The following is a 21,565-nucleotide window of genomic DNA, read 5'->3' on the forward strand; positions in this document are numbered from 1 at the left end:
CTGAAGCCCGTGCACCTAGAGCCCGTGCTCCACAACAAGAGAGGAGCCACCACAATGAGAAGCCCGTGCACCGCGACAAAGAGTAGTCCCCGCTCGCCGCAACTAGAGAAAGCCCACGTGCAGCAACGAAGACCCAATACAGTCAAAAATAAATATAAGTAAATAAATAAATAAATTTATTTAAAAAAAAAAAAGAATGAAATAATGCCATTTGCAGCAACACGGATGGACCCAGAGATTATCATAATAAGTGAAGTTAAGTCAGACAGAGAAAGACAAATACTGTCTGTTATCACTTACATGTAGAATCTAAAAAATACAACAAACTAGTGAATACAAGAAAAAAGAAGCAGACTCACAGGTATAAAGAACAAACTAGTGGTTACCAGTGAGGAGAGGGAAGGGGGGAAGGACAACGTAGGGGCAGGGGATTAAGAGGTACACACTATTAGGTATAAAATAAGCTACGAGGATATATCGTACAACATGGGGAATACAGTCAATATTTTATAATAACTATAAATGAAGTATAACCTTTAAAAATGGTGAATCACTATACCGTACACCTGTAACATATAATACACATCAACTATACTTCAATAAAAAAGAATTTTTTTTAATTAAACAAAAAAAACTTCTAGGCTTGATATAAAAATGGTGAATCACTATACCGTACACCTGTAACATATAATACACATCAACTATACTTCAATAAAAAAGAATTTTTTTTAATTAAACAAAAAAAAAACTTCTAGGCTTGATATAAAAATGGTGAATCACTATACCGTACACCTGTAACATATAATACACATCAACTATACTTCAATAAAAAAGAATTTTTTTTAATTAAAAAAAAAAAAACTTCTAGGCTTGATATAAAAATGGTGAATCACTATACCGTACACCTGTAACATATAATACACATCAACTATACTTCAATAAAAAAGAATTTTTTTTAATTAAACAAAAAAAACTTCTAGGCTCGATAATCACCTCGTTACCCCATACTCTGGGGGTGGCTGGTACCTCAGGACGGCCACTTCCGTCCTCGCAGGCTGGGGAGCAGGGTAAGGCTTGACCATCTCGTGAAGCATCCCCGGGTGCTGGTCACTGTAGAAAAGTCCATGCTCCTGGGTCTTGCCCACCGGGGACATCATTTGCTTGGTCTTGAAGGGGTACTCGGGTGGAGGACCTCGGGGGTCCGGCACTTTAGCTGCAGGCTGGGCTGGGGAGGGCCCCCCGCCCGCCTTGAACCCCTTTCCGGTCCCTGGGCCAGGGAGGTGTTGCTTTGCCCCGTTCCTCTCCAACGACAGCTGCATGATCCTCTCACTGAGAGAGCGGACGTGGCCCTGCTTGAGTTCCTTCAGCGCCTCGTCCTTGTGCGCCTGCCCGCTGTTGGCGCGGTTCACCGTGGGCCTGCCCTCAGTCCGCGCCTTCTGACTGGCGCCCCCGGCCATGTAGTAGCCGTGACCCACGGCCCCCTGCTGCTGCTGCTGCTGCTGCGGTGGCGGCGGCTGCTGCCCCCGGAAGAACTGGGACTGCGCCTTGGCCTCCTCATACGTGGGCAGCTCCTCGTTGTTCTGCTGAGGCTGCGTGGACCGCACCTGTTTCTCCATCACCGTGTTGTCCACCTGGTGTTCCTGACCCTGCGGTTCCTGGCGTGCCGACTGGTAGACCATTTGTGGGTCTTCTTGAGTGAGGTTTTCCGTGGAAGAAAAGTTGTTTGTGGGGTGGGCTGGTCCTGCACTCCCTGTGGCCTGATGCTGAATGGCCAGCAAGTTCATGTTCTCGGTCGGGGTACCATAGCGCAGTTGCTCCTGGATCAGCCGCTGTAACACTGTTCCAGCTGCCGCATCCTCGGAACCTCTCATTTCCACCTCTGAGATCCTCGGGAAGTTCGGCGGGTGGAAGTTACAAAGAGGATCCTCAACTAGAAGGTAAACATGGGAAAAAGATGTCAGGCTGTTCCACGCGGATATAGGTCTGGACGTACATGGTGAATAACGAACTTTCTAATGACAGAGGCACTTAAAGGTTTCCAATACACCGTCACTCCCATTTACCCTACAGTTTCTCATGGAAGCATCTCTCCAAATCAAAGTGTCTCTACTGCTCTCCCTTCCCTTGCCTACTGTTTCCTCCTAGACCTTGCTCAGGCCTTCAAGCCCTCCCTTTCCTTCAAGCTCCCCACTGACCCCTTCTCTTCACCATATAAACAGGTCAAGTCTTTTCCGTCTTAAAAAAGAAAAAGAAAAAGGAAAAAAAACAAGCAAAACTCAGAACCAAACAAAAAGAAACCATCTTTTCATGGCTCTACATAAACCTCTAATTGCCACCCTGCATCTCTCCTCCGCTTCTAATCGTCCTCAGAAAGCAATCGATACTTGCCATCTCCACTTTCCGAACGCGCCGTCCACTGCCCTCCCTACTGCTCTGATTAGTAATCATTCCCAGGGAGAACTTTCCAGCCTAACCTTTCTGAAGCATTTAGCATGTTGATCACCCACTTCTTGAAATGCTCTCCTCACTCAGCATCCAGGCCACCCCCTCTCGTGGTTCGGGATCCTGCTGCTTTCTGTACACTCCATCTCTGGCTCCTTTTTCTCCACCTGCCCGTTAAATTCTTTCCCACAGCTCTGCCCTGAGCACTCACCCACCCTCACTTCGACAGATTCTCATCTCATCCACCGCTCGTCTGAACCTACTGACCCATGGCCCACCCATTTACAACCACCAGCCGATGGCCCACAGGTCCTCCAAACTCAACGTGTCTTCCTCAGCCCATCCAAACAAACCCTGTATCCCTGCCTCGTCTACTCTTTGCCAAGCCAGAAACCTGAGTTTTCCAAAATTCCTTCCTCTCCCTTACCCCCAACATTTGGTCAGCGCCTGCCTGTCAATTCTACCTCCGAAATGAAACATCTCTCCCAACTCTCCCCTTTATTCCCCTGCCAGTCTCCAAGTTCATTATCAATTACCACAGTACAACCACAAAAACCATTTTTAAGGAGCATATGATGTGCCAGGTATTGTACTAAATTCCCTCCTTTATTTAGTCTAGTCCACATATAATCGCATGAGGCAGGTATTAATTCCCCCATCTTACAGATAAGGAGAGAGGTTTAGAGAAGGTAAATCACCAAGGTCGCAGAGGTAGGAAGAGACAGATCTGGGATCCGACTCATTCCACAACGAAATCTGTGTTCATTCCGCATGACAAGCCCATGGAGCCCCATACCCAAACCATTCCAACAGCCACCTCATCTATTTCTCTGACACTAGTCCCTTTCCCACTTCCAAACCCACCCCCTCAGACTCCAACTTATCTTCCCCACTGCCCTAAGATTGTTCAAACCAGAAAACTTAATCATATCACTCCTCTGCACAAAATTCCTCAACAGTTAATTATAGGATGAAACTGACACTCCATCACAGGGTGTAGCAGGCATTGCTTTATCTATCCAGCAACATTTCATGCCATCACTGGCCCCCTCACCGGCAACCCCTTGGAGTTCAAGTTCCAGCAATACCCTAAGACGTTCCCGGACATGCTAGCTCTCTCTGGCCTCCAGGACTTTGCTCCCATTCATCCCTCTGCCTAGAAAGATGCATCTCACCACACCCTTCTTGGGAAATTCCTAGACACGCTTTGAGTGATGGCTCCAAAGCTATCTTCTAAGTAAAACCTTGCCTGCTGTAGCCCAGCAGGCTTGAGCCCTCCTTCTCCAACGTCCGGGCTCCATTATTATACCTCCCTTAGAGCAATCATCACAATAGACGGCAATTACTTATGTATACAGACTCTAAACTCCTTAAAAGCAAAGATCTTGCCTCCTCACCTGGGTATCCCTAGCACACAACTCAGTGCCTGCATGTAATGGGGGTCAAACATGTAACCAGTAAAAGAATATCTGAGCACCATGAAATATATAATTTACCCCATTTCACAATAGTACTAAGAAGTAGTGTATTGAGGATATTTATAGTGTTAGGATAGTAAAAATTCTACTACTTACTACTGGCAAGACTTTGAGCAAATCACTTGCTCTCTTAGAGCTCAACATCCTCCCCTGCCAATAGAGGGAGCTGAGCTAGCCCCTTAGAGATAAGCAGGCTTAGAGATAGCAGCCTTCACTCTTACAATTCCATGCAGTGATGGTTCTTTGTTTCTACATATGCACAGGACACATCATTTTCCCCCAAACTGTCTTTCTTCCCCAAGGTTGCCTTTTTTTTTTTTCTATGAATGGCATCCTCATCAGAGTCAACCAGATAGAAATTTCAGATTCAGTTTTGATCCTTTTGTCTCCTTTGCTCCCTACATTTAATCAAGTGCCAAGCACTTTTCAGTCCACAGTGAAATGAGAAAAAATGAAGGTGGTGTGATACGCTTAACAAGACATAGAAATACACATATACATGTGTATATACCTAGACGTATGTCATTGGGTTTATTGCCTTCTTTTGGCAAGGGATTCTGTCAAGGATTACATCCCTCTTACACTTTTCAGTATTAAAATATGAGAAAAGGCGACCGTAGATGACATTTTGAGTGTCTCTGTAACAGCAAAGACTGCAGCCCCAGCTTCCATGCCCTCAGCTACTCCCCGGGTTCCAGTTCCCTAACCAGTTGTCTAAATGTCCTGAGCAGCCTAATATCTCTTGCCTCTGGCCTCTTCTCCTTTTGATCAACACTGTATTTATCTGTATTTGTCTACTAGAATTCAAGCACCAGAGAATAGAGAGTTTTATCTGTTACGTTCACATGCTGTATACCCAGTGCCTAGAATACTACCCCAATATACAGAAGGCATTCAGGAAAGAACTGTGGGGGACAGGGATAAATTAGAAGTTTGGGATTAACATATACACACTACTATACATGAAAGCGATAAACAACAAGGACCTACTGTATAGCACAGGGAACTATATTCAGTATCTTGTAATAACCTATTATGGAAAAGAATCTGAAAAAGAATAGATATATAGATAGATAGATAGATATACATATAACTGAATCACTTTGCTGCACACCTGAAACTAACATAGCATTGTAAACTAACCATACTTCAATTAAAAAAATGGTTAAAAAAAAAATAAGAGAAAAAATAATTGCCAAATAAAGAACTTTACAGACTGGTTCCTGAAGCTCAACTCTGATAGACCCCAAAATCACACCTCTGTGACCTCAGGCAAATTACTTGGCTTCTCTGAACCTCTCTGCTCTGTATAATGGTCAGGCTTCATATCTGCCTCACAGGACGGCATGTGGAGTGAATTCAAACTTATTCCTCACCTTCAGAGAAGGTGTACAGTAACTGAGATATAAACCAGAAGTTCAACAACAAAAATTTTTAAACAACAGAAACAGATCATTGAAAGTCCACACAAAATGAATTGCCAAATAATTGTAATAAGTGATGAACAACCCTAGGAAAGCGATTAACGGTGTGGGTTGAGTTGAGCCATCACTCACTCTACAAATACCAACTGCCAACCTGTTATATTCAGGCATTCTGATAGGTGCTGGGGTTAGGAGAGTAAAGTGGACAGTCCTTACCTTCAGGGCTTAATGAAACAAGCAAATTCAAATAAAAATCAACATTTTAAAATAAAATGAATAAAAATTCAAATAAAAATATATATCCAAAGGAAAAAGATTTTTTTGGATGAATAATAAAAGGAATCGTGTCTCATTAAGCATGAAAACTACTGAATTTCCTTTTCATAAGCACATTTGGCAAGAACCCTGAGATCTTCTTTAAAGTGGTTTTGAAGCTTCCTTTTCATGGTTTAACCAATCTCATAAACCCTCAAAAATAGGCAGAAAGTTTTTACAAAGGAAGCAGTTCCTTCCAGACTATAGTTTTGAATTTCTCTGAATTTCTGAATCATTTGCAAAAAGAGGTATAAATGAAAGCAGAGAAGAAAAAAAGGAATGAAAGATTCTGGGAAAGAGTACAAAAGAATATTTAGGAATTAGAAGAAAATTAGGGCATAAATGGTATAATTCTGAAGTTCCTACATACTTAGGAACTCTGTTGAGAGGGTCACATATTATAGTAAAACAGTCGATTAAAACCTTGTTAATGTTTACCAAACATTAAAAATAAGGCACCTACCAATACAGAGACAACCAATAATCGAATATGCTGATACTTAAAACAAGGATACAGAAAAAATTATGCAAAAGAGCGAAAAATGAGAAACATGAGATTGTTCTGCTTTTCCAACACAAGTGCCAATAAAAGAACTTACCAACTTTTTCCCTGATGCTACTGTTTGCCTCCACCGTCAAAGATGCTTCATGCCTCCCAGAATAGAGCTGAAAGTCTGGGAAAAAGTAGTTGGGGTCTTCCAGAATCTGGATGGGACTACTGGGGCTGTAACAGGCAGGAGGGGGACCTGGGGGCAGAAAGCAAAGTGCATATTAGTGCCAGTGAAGTCCTCCTCTCCCTCTTTGCCGTGTGACTCACACTAGCTGTTCTCCCACACACATTTCCACTGGCAGTGGCAGCTCTGTCTTTTCGATTCATAAAATTCCTAAGTTACTATTCAGAATCATCACAAGTCTAGCCACCCACCAAAATGACCCATGAGGTCACAATAACAATTTTCAAGACACGCTGAGCGAAGGCAGGGACCCTTTCTCACAACCTACTTCCACGGGCAGCAGCAGAAACACTGGCAGAAATCAAGTCCCCTGAGGAACTGGACAAGTCACTAAGTTTGGAAAGGTCAAGGTGGGGGAAAAGAGGGAGGCAGGGAGGCCAGAAAAGGAAAACTAAAAGGGGAAGGGCAGCTGTCTCTTGGAATGTATGAAAGATGCAGAGAGGGGTGTTCATTTTGCCAGACCACGTGTTAGCAAGGGCCTGTCCCAACCCAGGACAGAGCGCTCAGCCCCACTCTGAGAGTTCTGGAGCCCTGTGTGGCAGTGTGAGCCTGGGTCATGGGTTCTGGCCCTCTGCCAGGCACTGGCCTTTCAGCTCCTCTGTATCTGCTTCACACTCAAAGCAGAGTGTGCTTCCTGTTTCAATTAAATGTGACACTGTGTTCAATTCTACAGTCACTGAACATGAGATACCACGACAGCGACACCAATCTGGCATCTACAACATCGTGGGAACACTCAGCGGGATGGGTCTGGGCTGTCTTTCCTCTCTGCACTAGTTTCTCTGCGTGGGCACCAAGTTGAAGGCTCTTTCTGGGAAAAGTAACTTAGTTTACTCTGGGGAAAGAGTCAGGTTATTTTTTTTTTAATTAAAATCCTTGCCCCCAAGGATTCCTCAATATACGCAAATCAATCAATGTGATACACCATATTGACAAACTGAAGAGTAAAAACCATATGATCATCTCAATAGATGCAGAAACAGCTTTTGACAAAATTCAGCACCCATTTATGATAAAAACTCTACAGAAAGTGGGCATAGAGGGAACCTACCTCAAAATAATAAAGGTCATACGACAAACCCACAGCAAACATCATTCTCAATGGTGAAAAACTGAAGCATTTCTTCTAAGATCAGGAACAAGACAAGGATGTCCACTCTCGCCACTATTATTCAACGTAATTTTGGAAGTCCTAGCCACGGCAATCAGAGAAGAAAAAGAAATGGAAGGAATACAAATTGGAAAAGAAGAAGGAAAACTGTCACTGTTTGCAGATGACATGATACTATACATAGAGAATCCTAAAGATGCCACCAGAAAACTACTAGAGCTAATCAATGAATTTGGTAAAGTTGCAGGATACAAAATTAATGCACAGAAATCTCTGGCATTCCTATACACTAACAATGAAAGATCAGAAAGAGAAATTAAGGAAACAATCCCATTCACCATTGCAACAAACAGAATAAAATACCTAGGAATAAACCTACCTAAGGAGGTAAAAGACCTGTACTCAGAAAACTATAAGACACTGATGAAAGAAATCAAAGATGACACAAACAGATGGAGAGATATACCATGTTCTTGGATTAGAAGAATCGATATTGTGAAAATGACTATACTACCCAAAGCAATCTACAGATTCAATGCAATCCCTATCAAATTACCAGTGGCATTTTTCACATAACTAGAACAAAAAATCTTAAAATTTGTATGGAGACACAAAAGACCCCGAATAGCCAAAGCAGTCTTGAGGGAAGAAAACGGAGCTGGAGGAATCAGACTCGCTGACTTCAGACTATACTACAAAGCTACAGTAATCAAGACAATATGGTACTGGCACAAAAACAGAAATATAGATCAAAGGAACAAGACAGAAAGCCCAGAGATAAACCCACGCACCTATGGTCAACTAATCTATGACAAAGGAGGCCACGCACCTATGGTCAACTAATCTATGACAAAGGAGGCAAGGATATACAATGGAGAAAAGACAGTCTCTTCAGTAAGTGGTGCTGGGAAAACTGGACAGCTACATGTAAAAGAATGAAAGTAGAACACTCCCTAACACCATACACAAAAATAAGCTCAAAATGGATTAGAGACCTAAATGTAAGGCCAGACACTATAAACCTCTTAGAGGAAAACAGGAAGAACACTCTTTGACGTAAATCACAGCAAAATCTTTTTTGATCCACCTCCTAGAGGAATGGAAATAAAAACAAAAATAAACAAATGGGACCTAATGAAACTTCAAAGCTTTTGCAAAGCAAAGGAAACTACAAACAACACAAAAAGCAGCCCTCAGAATTGGAGAAAATATTTGCAAATGAATTAACTGACAAAGGATTAATCTCCAAAATATATAAACAGCTCATGCAGCTCAATATTAAAAAAACAAACAACCCAATCCAAAAATGGGCGGAAGACTTAAACAGACATTTCACCAAAGAAGATATACATATGGCTAAGAAGCACATGAAAAGCTGCTCAACATCACTAATTATTAGAGAAATGCAAATCAAAACTACACTGAGGTATCATCTCACACCAGTTACAATGGGCATCATCAGAAAATCTACAAACAACAAATGCTGGAGAGGGTGTGGAGGAAAGGGAACCCTCTTGCACTGTTGGTGGGAATGTAAATTGATACAGCCACTATGGAGAAGGTATGGAGGTTCCTTAAAAAACTGAAAATAGAATTACCATATGAGCCAGCAATCCCACTACTGGGCATATACCCAGAGAAAACCATAATTCAAAAAGACACATGCACCCCAATGTTCATTGCAGCACTATTTACAATAGCCAGGTCACGGAAGCAATCTAAATGCCCATTGACAGACGAATGGATAAAGAAGATGTGGTACACATATACAATGGAATATTACTCAGCCATAAAAGGAACGAAATTGGGTCATTTGTAGAGACGTGGTTGGATCTAGAGACTGTCATACAGAGTGAAGTCAGTCAGAAAGAGAAAAACAAATATCGTATATTAACGCATATATGTGGAACCTAGAAAAATGGTACAGATGAACCGGTTTGCAGGGCAGAAATAGAGACACAGATGTACAGAACAAACATATGACACCAAGGGGGTAAAGCAGCAGGGGGTGGGGCTGGTGGTGTGATGAATTAGGAGATTGGGATTGACATGTATACACTGATACGTATAAAATAGATAAGTAATAAGATACTGCTGTATAAAAAAACAAATAAAATAAAATTCAAAAATTCAAAAAAAAATAAAAGGCCTTTTCTACTAAAAACTATATATATACATAGATATAGACATATGTATATGGTAGCTAAACATGAATATCAATTAGATTAGTTACAAATACAAGGAAAAACAATTTAGAGAGTTAATGGCTAAGGACATCTTAGTGCCTTTTCCGTTAATGTGTAACTATAATGGATCATTGTATAGTTTGTCCTGGTCTTCTCCTCGTCACGTGTGGAATTAATCCATATCAAAACTTTCTTGTACCCAAACCTGAAGGTTTGTCCACAGCTGTCCACGTGTGTCCAAAGTTTACCTCGACAGCTTCCCTTCCATCCTGGATATCCTTTCCCCAGCATTCTGGACAATGAGCCCTCCCCTCTGATTCTCCACTGTTGGTGGAGATAAGATAGATGGTACAAAGCATGCCAAGAGACTTCACAACGTGGCGGCACCTCATTGGGTCATCAGAATCCAAATCTTGCCAATTCATTAATTTACCATGAGAAACACAACTGCCAGAGGGAACCGTCTCTTATGCCCTCCAGGCCAGCTAGCACATTTACTGTTTTGACATTTCCACAAGAAGCCAAATTACAACGTGGAAGTTGCATGGTGAGCAAGGAATCCCAGTAAGGGAGGTAGATGCATGCTCAAATGATGGATGCCACTAGGTAGAGTTGTCTGATGCCTCCATAGCCCTCAAAGGAATTTTCCCACCCAGACACCCAAGCAGCACCCATTTCACGGTGGCAACTTACCCGAGTTGTAGACAAAGATTTTAGGGAAAATATTATCTGAGATGCTTGTGTTACTGACTGTGGAACCCGAAAAGGAGTGGGCAATACCAAGCCTCAGAATTAAATCTGATTACTTTGGTCTATAGTTCCAACAGAAATTGTTTCAACATTTAGTCAACGTGTGCCTGGCATGTTCTAAGTGCCAGGCGCCATGCTATAGCGATAAACAAGACAAGAACTCTGCCGTCAGGAGTCTCAGAATTCAGTAGGAAGCAGACATGTTGGCTGGCAGTTACAATGCAGGGTAGCGTTGGCTCTAACAAAGTCTTGTTCTAGATACAGTGGGAGCTCAGGACAAAGGGCCTAACCCTGCCTACAGGTCAAGAAAACCTGCACAGAGGCCAAGGAGCTTAAACTGATCCTACTTCAGTATCTGATTTTCACAATGAAAGAAAATGCATTTTTATGATTATATATTACCAATAATACAATCATATAGAGAACTGCTGTTAGTCTTATGGTATGTTTCTGTTTAATTTTATACATTAAGATTTGTACATACAAATTTGGAATCATACAGTGTCATGCTGCTGTCACTTAGCATGATAACATGAGTTGTTCTCCTGCGATGCAATAAAAATACATTAAAAAAAAAAATCCTTGCCCCAGAGATAATTCCATTAGAAGAAAAATCATGTTTTTCAGCCATCACTTCAAACAGGTCATTTGCAATTCTTGCTAGGATTGTTATCTACCCATTTCCCATAAGGCCAAAGCTAGTAGTAAGCAACTAATTATTCTAAGAGGCTGTAAGATGGAAATTTACTCAACTTCTTCCTGAGTTTCTCTACCTCAACCCATGAAATAATATTTGCACGTGTGCTCACATGTATCATAAGCATGTTTAGACTAGAGAGAAAAAGAGAAAAAAGATTTTGATAACCAGAATATTTATCTTACAATGTTAAAATAAATAATGTAGTTGTGACTTAGATCTTAAGGATGAATAAAAACCGAGTATGAATGACATACTATATAAAGATCAGCCTAAAATGACAGTTCCAATGCCTGTGACAGTATCTGTCAGCGTTCTCTTTTTGGCCAACCCAGAAAGGACTACCCTGGAAAGAAACTCAGCCCTTTCTGGGCCTCATCTTCTACATCTATAAATCTAAAAGTCAAGGCTAAAATTAGGATCCAAAGGCAAATCCTGGCCTGGCTTCTACTTCAGGCAGGTGGAAAATATTGGTGGAAAGTTGGAGAGACGCACAGAGCAACCTTGGCCTCCTGTTAGGATCACCTGGGGGACTTTGCCAATGCCAGTACCCCAGTCTCACCCAGACCTAGTCAATCAGAATCACTGGGACAGGGCCCAGGCATGTGTATTTTATAAGGCTCTTCATATGATTCCGATGTGCAGCTACCGCTGAGAAGCCCTAAGCTAGATGGCGAACAGTGCACACAGGCAAAGAAACAAAAAAACACCAACACACCTTCTGCACCCTCCGCCCCTCTCCCACCAAATCAGAGCCAAGGAGGAGTTGAGGACCCATACGCTTGAGTAAAGAAAGTGTGACAGATACACATTACTATATACAAAATAGATAAACAACAAGGACCTCCTGTGTAGCACACGGAACTATATTCAATATCTTACAATAACTTACAACGGAAAAGAATCTGAAAAAGAATATATATATATATTTTTATATATATATATAAAAACTGAATCACTTTACTGTACACCTGAAACTACACAACATTGTACATCAACTATACTTCAATTCAATTAAAAAAAAAAAGTGTGGTGTTCTATTACGATCTAGGTCAGGAATGGCACATGCCAGCAGATTACAACGCTTTGGGTCCTACCATCTAATCATGTGACTAAAAATTTTAAATGATAACAGAGAGTAAACTGCCAATAAAACTGTGGCCTACCTAAGAATATATATGTGTATATGTATGGGTGTATAAAGGTGTGTGTAGGGAATGTGTATATGCATAGATACATGCTTTCAACATGGAGCCCAGTTAAGAATCCTGCAGTAAGCCATTCCCATCATCACAACACTGGTATAAACTGCTTTTCCACACCTTATCCAACGGCCTGCCGAGTGAGAGTAGGCCCCAGGGCTCCAGGCCACAGGGCGCTATAGAGAGAGCAGAGCTGGAAGGGGGGGCCTGAGCTCAGAGGGCACCAAAGATGCGCTGCCTCTCACCATTTCTTCGGCAGGCCTCAGTATTAAGAAAGAACTAGGACTTCCCTGGTGGCGCAGTGGTTAAGAATCCGCCTGCCAATGCAGGAGACACGGGTTCGAGCCCTGGTCTGGGAAGATCCCACATGCCGCGGAGCAACTAAGCCCGTGTGCCACAACTACTGAGCCCGCGCTCTAGAGCCCACGAGCCACAACTACTGAGCCCTCGTGCCACAACTACTGAAGCCCGTGCGCCTAGAGCCCGTGCTCCACAACAAGAGAAGCCACCGCAATGAGAAGCCCGTGCACTGCAACGAAGAGTAACCCCTGCTCGCCACAAGTAGAGAAAGCCCGTGAACAGCAACGAAGACCCAACGCAGCCAAAAATAAAGAAAGAAAGAAATACTTAAAAAAAAAGAAAGAAAGAAAGAAAGAACTAATGCTCTTCGTACGCGCACGCGCACACACACACACACACACACACACACACCCCTATGCAGACTGAAGGACAGGATGCCCAACTCCATATGAACAGTCATCTAAGACTCAGTGGCCACACACTGACCGAGAGTTCCGTTCCCACTCTGCCCCCTCTCCTTGGAAGTGCAGAGAGAAGTCCGGCTGAGCAGATGATCTGGACAGACCCTACGGACAGCCAGGCCCAGGAATCATCACTCCACTGAGCCAACAGACAACCCAGTGAGCTATCCCAGCACTGCCACACCCGAAAGGCATCATTTCGCTTCCAGCTCCCTCACCTGTAAGACACGGTAAAATGACAATAACGTGTATCACAGGCTGGCACGACATTCCTGGGCTACACAGTAGAAATGCAAGAGAGACACCATCCGCCGTCCCACGTGCACATAATCTTTCCGTTCCTGTTCTAGTGCAGGATCTTTGTTAGGAACTCCGGTAGCACGATTTGAGTCTGTTTTCTTATGTAAAAACATAGGGCATATAATCTAACCAACGGGGTCAAGGATCTCTGAAATCAGAAACCGGACAGAAATACCTGTCATAAGCAGAAATTCAGTTTTCCTTGTTAGCAGGTCTCCAGCCCCGGGAGCAAGAACTGTGAGAAACCACAGGAGATGCCCGGACACCACCCCTACCCGGTGAGTGCTGCGAGGCCTGGCTGGGGCCCAGGGCCTAAGTGACAGTGCAGGTTTTAGGGGAGTCCACAGCTGACCAAGGATTCTGCTTCTATGTAATCTGTACATGGAGTTGCCTCTCAGGGTTTCCATGTAAGGTTCTCTTGACTTAGTAACTTGCAGTCACCTACTTTCAACCCAAACCTTCATCTAAGGACCATGGCTCACACAGCTTTAGTCTGCGTGGGGAAAGTGGCAGAAGCAACAGCAAACCTGCCCAGGGTCTCCCTCTGGGCAGGGGGCTTGCAGCCCCTCGGGCTCCTGCCTGAAGTAAAGCTAGACATTTGTTTGTGCTGTACTCGGCAGAGGGTGAAATTCTGCAATTTCAGTTTGAGGGTTCAACGTTTCTGCCTTATATTGATGATGACCCCTTTCAACAAGAACAGTTCCTTTCTCTTTGCAAAAACTGCATGTCATTTCTCAACAAGAATCCTTTGCTTCTCTCTCTACGAGCATGACTACTTTTGTCTGGCTTCTAAAGCACTGAAAACTTCCTTCCCATTATGGTTTTACTCTCTCACTTTCTTTGTAACTGTCCAGAGGCCTTTAGGTAATGTGACCCTGAACAAGACTTCTTTCCCTCCCTCCATAGTAGGGATAACAAAGGCCTCGTTGTTGAAGGAAAAATGAATCGAGGTAAAAATGAAGTGAGTTTCCTGGGGGAGGCGAGAGGCACAACAAGAATCCTGGTCACCTGCTCATCTGTTTCACCTCCACTGTAACTGATTCGTTCCCTAAGATCAGATCCGGAATCCATAAATAGACCAACATAAGAGGCTCAGGAGTCTCCTTCGGGTGTAAACACCAGAGGACATTCAAACAGTCATCCCACTATCATCCTGCACTCACACAGCTGGGAATCACCTGTCCTTAATTAAACTCCACTGCCAGCATGCCACTCCCTTGCACATAAACATATCGGCTACGGCTTCAAGTTCAAATTCTGTTCGGTTTTCAAGGCTGTCTACACTCGGCCCCCTCCTTTAGTTGTCAACAGTCCTGCTGGTCCCCTCAGCATCCCAGCATCCTGTGAACATGCCACCCTCATTCTCCAAGGCCCTGCTGGGAATGCCATCCTCTAGCTGCACACTCCCCTCCCCAAGTCCTCTAAAGTTCATCCCAATACATTTACCTCTTCAGGTTACCTCCCCTACAGTGGCCTGCCTTCCCCCAACGGCCACGGAAATTATGATCGAAAGCGCACAACTGAGCACTTAAACATCAACTGCCTAGTAGTTTGCAGTAGTCACTTAATATAGTCTGGTGCATCCAACAATCCCACTCCTGGGCATATACCCAGACAGAACTCTAATTTGAGAAGATACATGCACCCCTGTGTTCACAGCAGCACTATTCACAATAGCCAAGACATGGAAACAACCTAAATGACCATCGACAGAGGAATGGATAAAGAAGATGTGGTACATATATACAATGGAATACTACTCAACCATTAAGTACATGCACATATCTAAAAAACAAAAAGACTCACGGATACACAGAACAGACTAGTGGTTGCCAAGGGGAAGGGGCGATGAGGGAGGGAAAGACTAGGAGTTTGGGATTAGCAGATGCAAACTATTACATATAGGACGAATAAACGAGGTCCTACTGTATAGCACAGGGAACTATATTCAATATCCTATGATAAATCATAATGGAAAAGAATATGAAAAAGAATATGCATATGTATAACTGAGTCACCTTGCTATACAGCAGAAATTAAACACAACATTGTAAATCAACTATACTTCAATAAATAAATAAATAAATATATATATATATATATATATACACACACACACATATATATATACACATATGTATATATATATATATGTTGGTGCCAGTGCCCTGGTGAAGCTTGAAGACAAGGCACCATACGGGTACTTGCTACTTTCTGTATAAGGTATATGTTCCCTTACTACCTGCTGACTGATGGAGAACTTGGCATATCCTCTGGGATGGTGTCACTACCAAGTTTAATGAGAGGGTCCCTTCAAAGCCAGTCTCTGAGAGTTCCCGATGATTCCCTGGCCCTGTCAGTTCTCTAAGATGAGGAAGCACTCGCTCTCCCCTTTGCTCTGGGGCCTTCACTCACTGCGAAAAAACTCCCAGGTGTCACTGCGCCCAAGTGCAAGACTTTCTGCCAGCTTCATGGAAGCCAAAGCCACCTAATGCCTTTAAAAACAATTCCACTGTCGAGATTAGAATAACCTCCTCTAACCTTATAACAGAGATTTTAACCACAAGCAACAGAACAATTCTGTGGCTTCTACCTTCCTTTTCAAAGAGCTAAGGAATTTACTGAGTGCGCCAGCGGCCTCAAAGTTAAATGTAAGCAACTAAGCCGTCGGATTCTGGCGGAACTGGAGGTTTCTCCGGGGAGTAGAATACTCTGCTCAGGGAGACAGATGCCCTAGAAACAATGTTTTTAAAGGGAGCGTGGAGACTCCACGACCAGTACGTGAAAAATAAGGGGTAGTCTGTTCACAAGCCCTCATGTGAAGCCAAGCTCCCTCCCTGGGGTAAGCCAAGCCACACTTTTGAACCTGAGGCCTGAAGGAAGCAGACAGGTCCTGGCACCCCCCTCTATGAACGCCTGCACGCAGCACACACACTGAAAAAGCAAACAGGGATCTCCAACACTAAACTGAAGGTACACACCTGAATATACCTTCTCACTCCCTTTCTCCCAAGGAACAATTATTTGAAACCCAAGATGGAGGGAGTGGGGAGGAGGTGGGAGCAGGGAAGATTTCTAAAATTCCCAGCCTCTACAGATATGGTCTTCCTGGGCATGGAACTTGAATTTGAATCCCTGGAATAATCCATCCATTGTAGAAAACAAGAAAAATAAATACACCTATTTAATTTAGACTCTCTCAAAGTGGAATTTGTGATGAATACCTTTAAAGTTGTGTGAAGTTTAACTTTGTAATGCTTATTTAAAAATATCTCTGAGATAGTATCAGTGTGAACCAGAATACAGAATGTATGCTTAACCTTTAAAGTAACAATTGAGTTCAACAGGGCCCTGTGATGTGAGCTATAAATAACAAAGAAATGAGTAAGACCATCCTTAGCCTTAGGATATTTTGATTCCATTCTGGAGACAACACGCAGGCAACTTCTTTGCAGAGTAAGTGCTCTATCAAAGGGACACAAAGCTTTGCAGGCTCAGGAGTAATTCGTTACTACCTGATGATTGACAGAGGTGATTCGGAGCTAAAATGGCAAGGAGAAAGAGACTCCTGAGCTGAAGTGGAAAAAAGGAGGATGTTCATCTGCTTCAGGGTGAGGAGAGGGTGCTAGTGAGGAAAGATGAGCCCCAAAAGGTAGAGGTGAAGCATAGGGACTGAGTCACCAAAGTGTTTGGTCTCTTTAAGCAATGGAGAATTCATTGGTGCTTGGGTATGGGTAAGGAGGAGGTTGAAGCTGTATCTGCAGACCCAGAATTCAGTATTTAGTTTTAAAAGCCTATAGAGTTATCATATGATCCACCAATCCCACTCCTGGGCATATATCCAGAGAAAACTCTAATTCGAAAAGATACATGCACCCCAATGCCCATAGCAGCACTACTTACAATAGCCAAGACATGGAAGTAACGTTAAGTGCCCATCAACAGATGAATGGATAAAGAAGATGTGCTACATATATACAATGGAATATTACTCAGCCATAAAAAGGAACGAAATAATGCCATTTGCAGCAACATGGGTGGACCTAGAGATTATCATACTAAATGAAGTCAGAAAGAGAAAGGCAAATACCATATGACATCTAAACTATGATACAAATGAACAGAACAGAAAGGGGGTGAGGGAGGGATAAATTAAGAGTTTGGGATTATCAGATACACACTACTATATATAAAATAAACAATGAGGTCCTACTGTATAGTACAGGGAACTATATTCAGTATCCTATAATAAACCATAATAGAAAAGAATATGAAAAAGAATATATACATACATGTATGTATAACTGAATCACTTTGCTGTACACCAGAACTAACACAACATTGTAAATCAATTGTACTTTAATAAAAATAAATAAATAAAAGCACTAGTACATTATTTTCATAACACTACAGAAATGGAAAATAATTTAGAATTAGGTGGTTCAACTTCCAACTACTACCTATCATATCCCTGATAGTCAATCACCTCTAATTAAATACTAATAGTGTTGGAGAACCCTGAACTCACTGTGTGAGCCTTGGAAGCTGGGTCTACCTCCCATTACAGAAGCCAAAAGGTCCCCTCCCTGTTCTAGCAGTTAGGAGGACCGAGGCCCAGTCAACTGATATTCCAACCAAAGACTTTGAATCTTGAGGAAATGACACAAAAACAAAGGATGTTGGAAAAGTATCTATGGTAACAGTACCCCCAGGAGTCCAGGAGCAACACTGGTATCCATGGTAGCCGCCATCATCACAAGACAAGTAGCCTACCCCTGCCTGGGTTGCCGGTATATCTTCACCTAGGTTCCTGCTCATTTTCTGAGCCTTCCCGTTAATATGTGAGCTGCCCAATGTACTTCCAATAAATTCTTCTTTTGCTTAAGTTAGCCAAAGTTACTTTGCACTACTTACAATCAAGGACTTCTGATAGACATATATCATAGGTCTATATGTGGAATCTAAAAAAATTATACATATGAACTTATTTACAAAACAGAAATAGACTCACAGACATAGAAAACAAATTTACAGTTACCAAAGGGGGTGGGGGAGGGATAAATTAGGAGTTTGGGATTAAAATACATATACTACTATATATAAAATAGATAAACAACAAGGACCTACTGTATAGCACAGGGAACTATACTCAATATCTTGTAATAATCTATAATGGGAGAGAATGTAAAGAAATAATATATACATTTATGTATAACTGAATCACTTTGCTGTACACCTGAAACTAACACAACATTGTAAATCAACTATATTTCAATAAAATTTTTTTTAAAAAGAACTTCTTATAGATACAGAGACTTACTTTACAAAAAACTTTAATTGTTCTGACCCCTATTCTAAGAACACAACACTGTATGGTAAGTACTACATGACTTAGCACAACCTGCCTTGAACTATAGTAACTCGTGTCTATTGCCCCAAATATCCTTTGCACAAAACCTAGAGAAATACTTGCAGTTCCCCCAAAGTTTCCTCCATCTGGAGGGCCTTTCTCCCTATACGGATCAAGGAAACTCTTACTTCGGCACACACTAAATGCTAAAATATATACCCTGACTATCCAAATGTCTCTGGAAGCCCTCCTCTAGTGCCACTTCCTCCAGGAAGCCATCTACCCCTCCTCCCCAAATTTTGTATATGCCACTCACCTGCATTCCCATCACATTTCATGCATATTTATGCTGCAATATATTACACTGCCTGTGTATTTAATTTTTTTAGTTTTTTTTCTCTCCCCATTAACTTATAAGTTGATTAACAGCAAGGACCTTGCCTTATTCACCTCTTGTATCTCCAGTTTCCAGCAGGAATAAGATCAAAGTAAGTGCTCAGTACATATTTATTGAATCAGTGACCCATCGGCATATGTTCACAGTCCCTATCAGTTTCTAGCACATAATGGGCACTCAATAAATATACATTAATGGAATTAAGCTACATTTTTAAATAACCAATTACAAACATATTCTTAATTCTACAGCGCTTAACTCAAAGGCGAGTTGTCTCTTTCAATCTACTCAGGAGACCAAGGCTTGGTAAAACCTAGTGGGGGGGAAAAAAAAAGAGAGAAAGCCATCTAGTGCTAAAACAGGTTAATTACAAGCATGCTGTGATCCAAATCCTGCAGGGGCTTTGTACATGTTAGAGGTAACAACATCACAGGGATTTTGTAGCTTAAACACAAATTCACATTTAGAGAAAGGGGTTCTTTGGTTCCACTCAACACCCACGGCAGGTCCCAGAGCCCTGGGACTGTGTGCTAAATACAGCCCTTGGTTTCTGCTTCCTCACATGTCTGAGAGCTGGTGCAGTCAGGAGACCTCTAAGGGTATCCACTCACACACCGTAAAAAAAAATAAATACATAAAAGGAGTCATCGCAGTCCCACCACCCAGAGTCACAGGGAGTATACAAGGAGAGCGTCCACGATAAAAGGACCCTATCTACCAAGAGGAAATCATTTTTTAAATTTGGGTTTTACTATCAAATCCAAAGGCTACATAAATATCTTGACTCAAGTACACATAATATCGTAATTCATATTTCATGTTGATGTATTTGGTGTTTAACTTAGCTAAAACTAAAAGTACCTGGACTTCAGAGATGCCTTTCCTCAGATAAGTTTTCTTCTTTTAAACCACTTTATTAAGGTATGATTAACACATAAAAAGCTGTACATACTTAATGTATACAGCTCGATGAGTTTGGGGATAAGCATACACCGTAAAACCATCACCACCATCAAGGTCACAGACATATCCATCACGTCCCAAAGTTTTCTCCCACCCCCTCTATTATTTGTGTGTGTGTGTGTGTGTGCATGTGTGTGGTAAGATCCTAATCTATCCTCTTAGCAAATTTTCAGTATACAATACAGTACTGTTAGCTCTAGGCACTATGCTGTATAATAGATCTCTAGAACTTATTTACTCGGATCAGTTTTAATAAATAAGTCCTATATTAATAACTGAAATTTAAATAATCTTTAAACATACTCTATTTGTTTATACCACAAAGGGATTCTTTCGGGTGCCCTGGCTCACATTTTGTTCCCAGTGAGGAAAAACAATTATTATTAGCAGGTAAGATCCATTGCTCAAACGTGTTTCTATCACTGTTTGCAGACAGTAAGTACTTAATGTTTTGGGAACAAAGGAAAACAAACAGGATGAAGAGCCTTAAAATAAACCCCAAGACTTAAAGTGACAACTTGAATGCACAGATGTGCTCCTCAAAGCTCCCTCTCACCCACACTGCAGAGAGAGGAACAGTTCACACGCGAGGATCTTAGGACCCTCCAGCCTGCCGGATCCTAAGAGAGCGTGCTGTTGCAGCTTAGTGACACCGAGAGGTCTGCCAGGCGGCAGCGTTTCACAGGCACTGGGACTCTGGAGGGGCGAGTACATTTCTTATCACTCCCGCCCACCTCATCAGTCAGTATCGGCTCATGGATGAGCTACATAATTAAAAGCAACCAATATTCCCCAAGAAATTAAACATCCCTTTAGTAAGAAGAGTATAATCAATAATAGCAGGAACTACCGTTTACTGAGGGCCTATTAAGTGCAGGGATGATATAAAAATTATTGTATTTAATTGTCACCCTATTCCTATTGTACAGACGGGGATACCAGGCTCACGGTGGTAAAGTCACGTCCAGAGTCACAAAACTAGCCAGCAGCACAGCTCCTAAGCCCTTCCAACAGCAAAGCTCTTTTTACTATGCTATTCTGCCTTCCAAAGATCCCCCAATCATGCACACTTAATGTTTTTAATTGAAGTATAGTTGACAGACAATATTAAAGTTATAGGTATACAACATAGTGATTCACAATTTTTAAAGTTTATACTTCATTCATAGTTATTATAAAATATTGGCTATATTCCAGGTGTTGTACAATGTAACCTTGTACCTTATTTTATACCTAATAGTTTGTACCTCTTAATCCCCTACCCCTATATTGCCCCTCCCCCCTTCCCTCTCCCCACTGGTAACCACTAGTTTGTTCTCTATATCTGTTGAGTCTGCTTCTTTTTTGTTATACTCACTAGTTTATTGTATTGTATTGTATGTAAGCAATATCATACAGTGTTTGTCATTGTCTGACTTATTTCACTTAGCGTAATACCCTCCAAGTCCTTCCATG

The 21,565-nt window shown here is 42.0% G+C and overlaps 1 protein-coding gene across 1 annotated transcript in view; it reads right to left on the reverse strand.

Annotated features, from left to right (window-relative positions):
- AMOTL1 (angiomotin like 1) overlaps positions 1-21,565 on the reverse strand; it is a 108,039-nt gene that overhangs the window by 67,222 nt on the left and 19,252 nt on the right. Inside the window, exons 2-3 of the mRNA XM_068554604.1 lie at positions 6,259-6,405; positions 994-1,930 (exon numbers count right to left, since the gene is read on the reverse strand). Coding sequence (XP_068410705.1) covers positions 994-1,930; positions 6,259-6,405 — 1,084 coding nt within the window. The remainder of the gene's footprint in view (positions 1-993; positions 1,931-6,258; positions 6,406-21,565) is intronic.

The sequence above is a fragment of the Eschrichtius robustus genome, chromosome 11 (assembly GCF_028021215.1).
Source record: "Eschrichtius robustus isolate mEscRob2 chromosome 11, mEscRob2.pri, whole genome shotgun sequence".
Lineage (NCBI taxonomy): Eukaryota > Metazoa > Chordata > Mammalia > Artiodactyla > Eschrichtiidae > Eschrichtius > Eschrichtius robustus.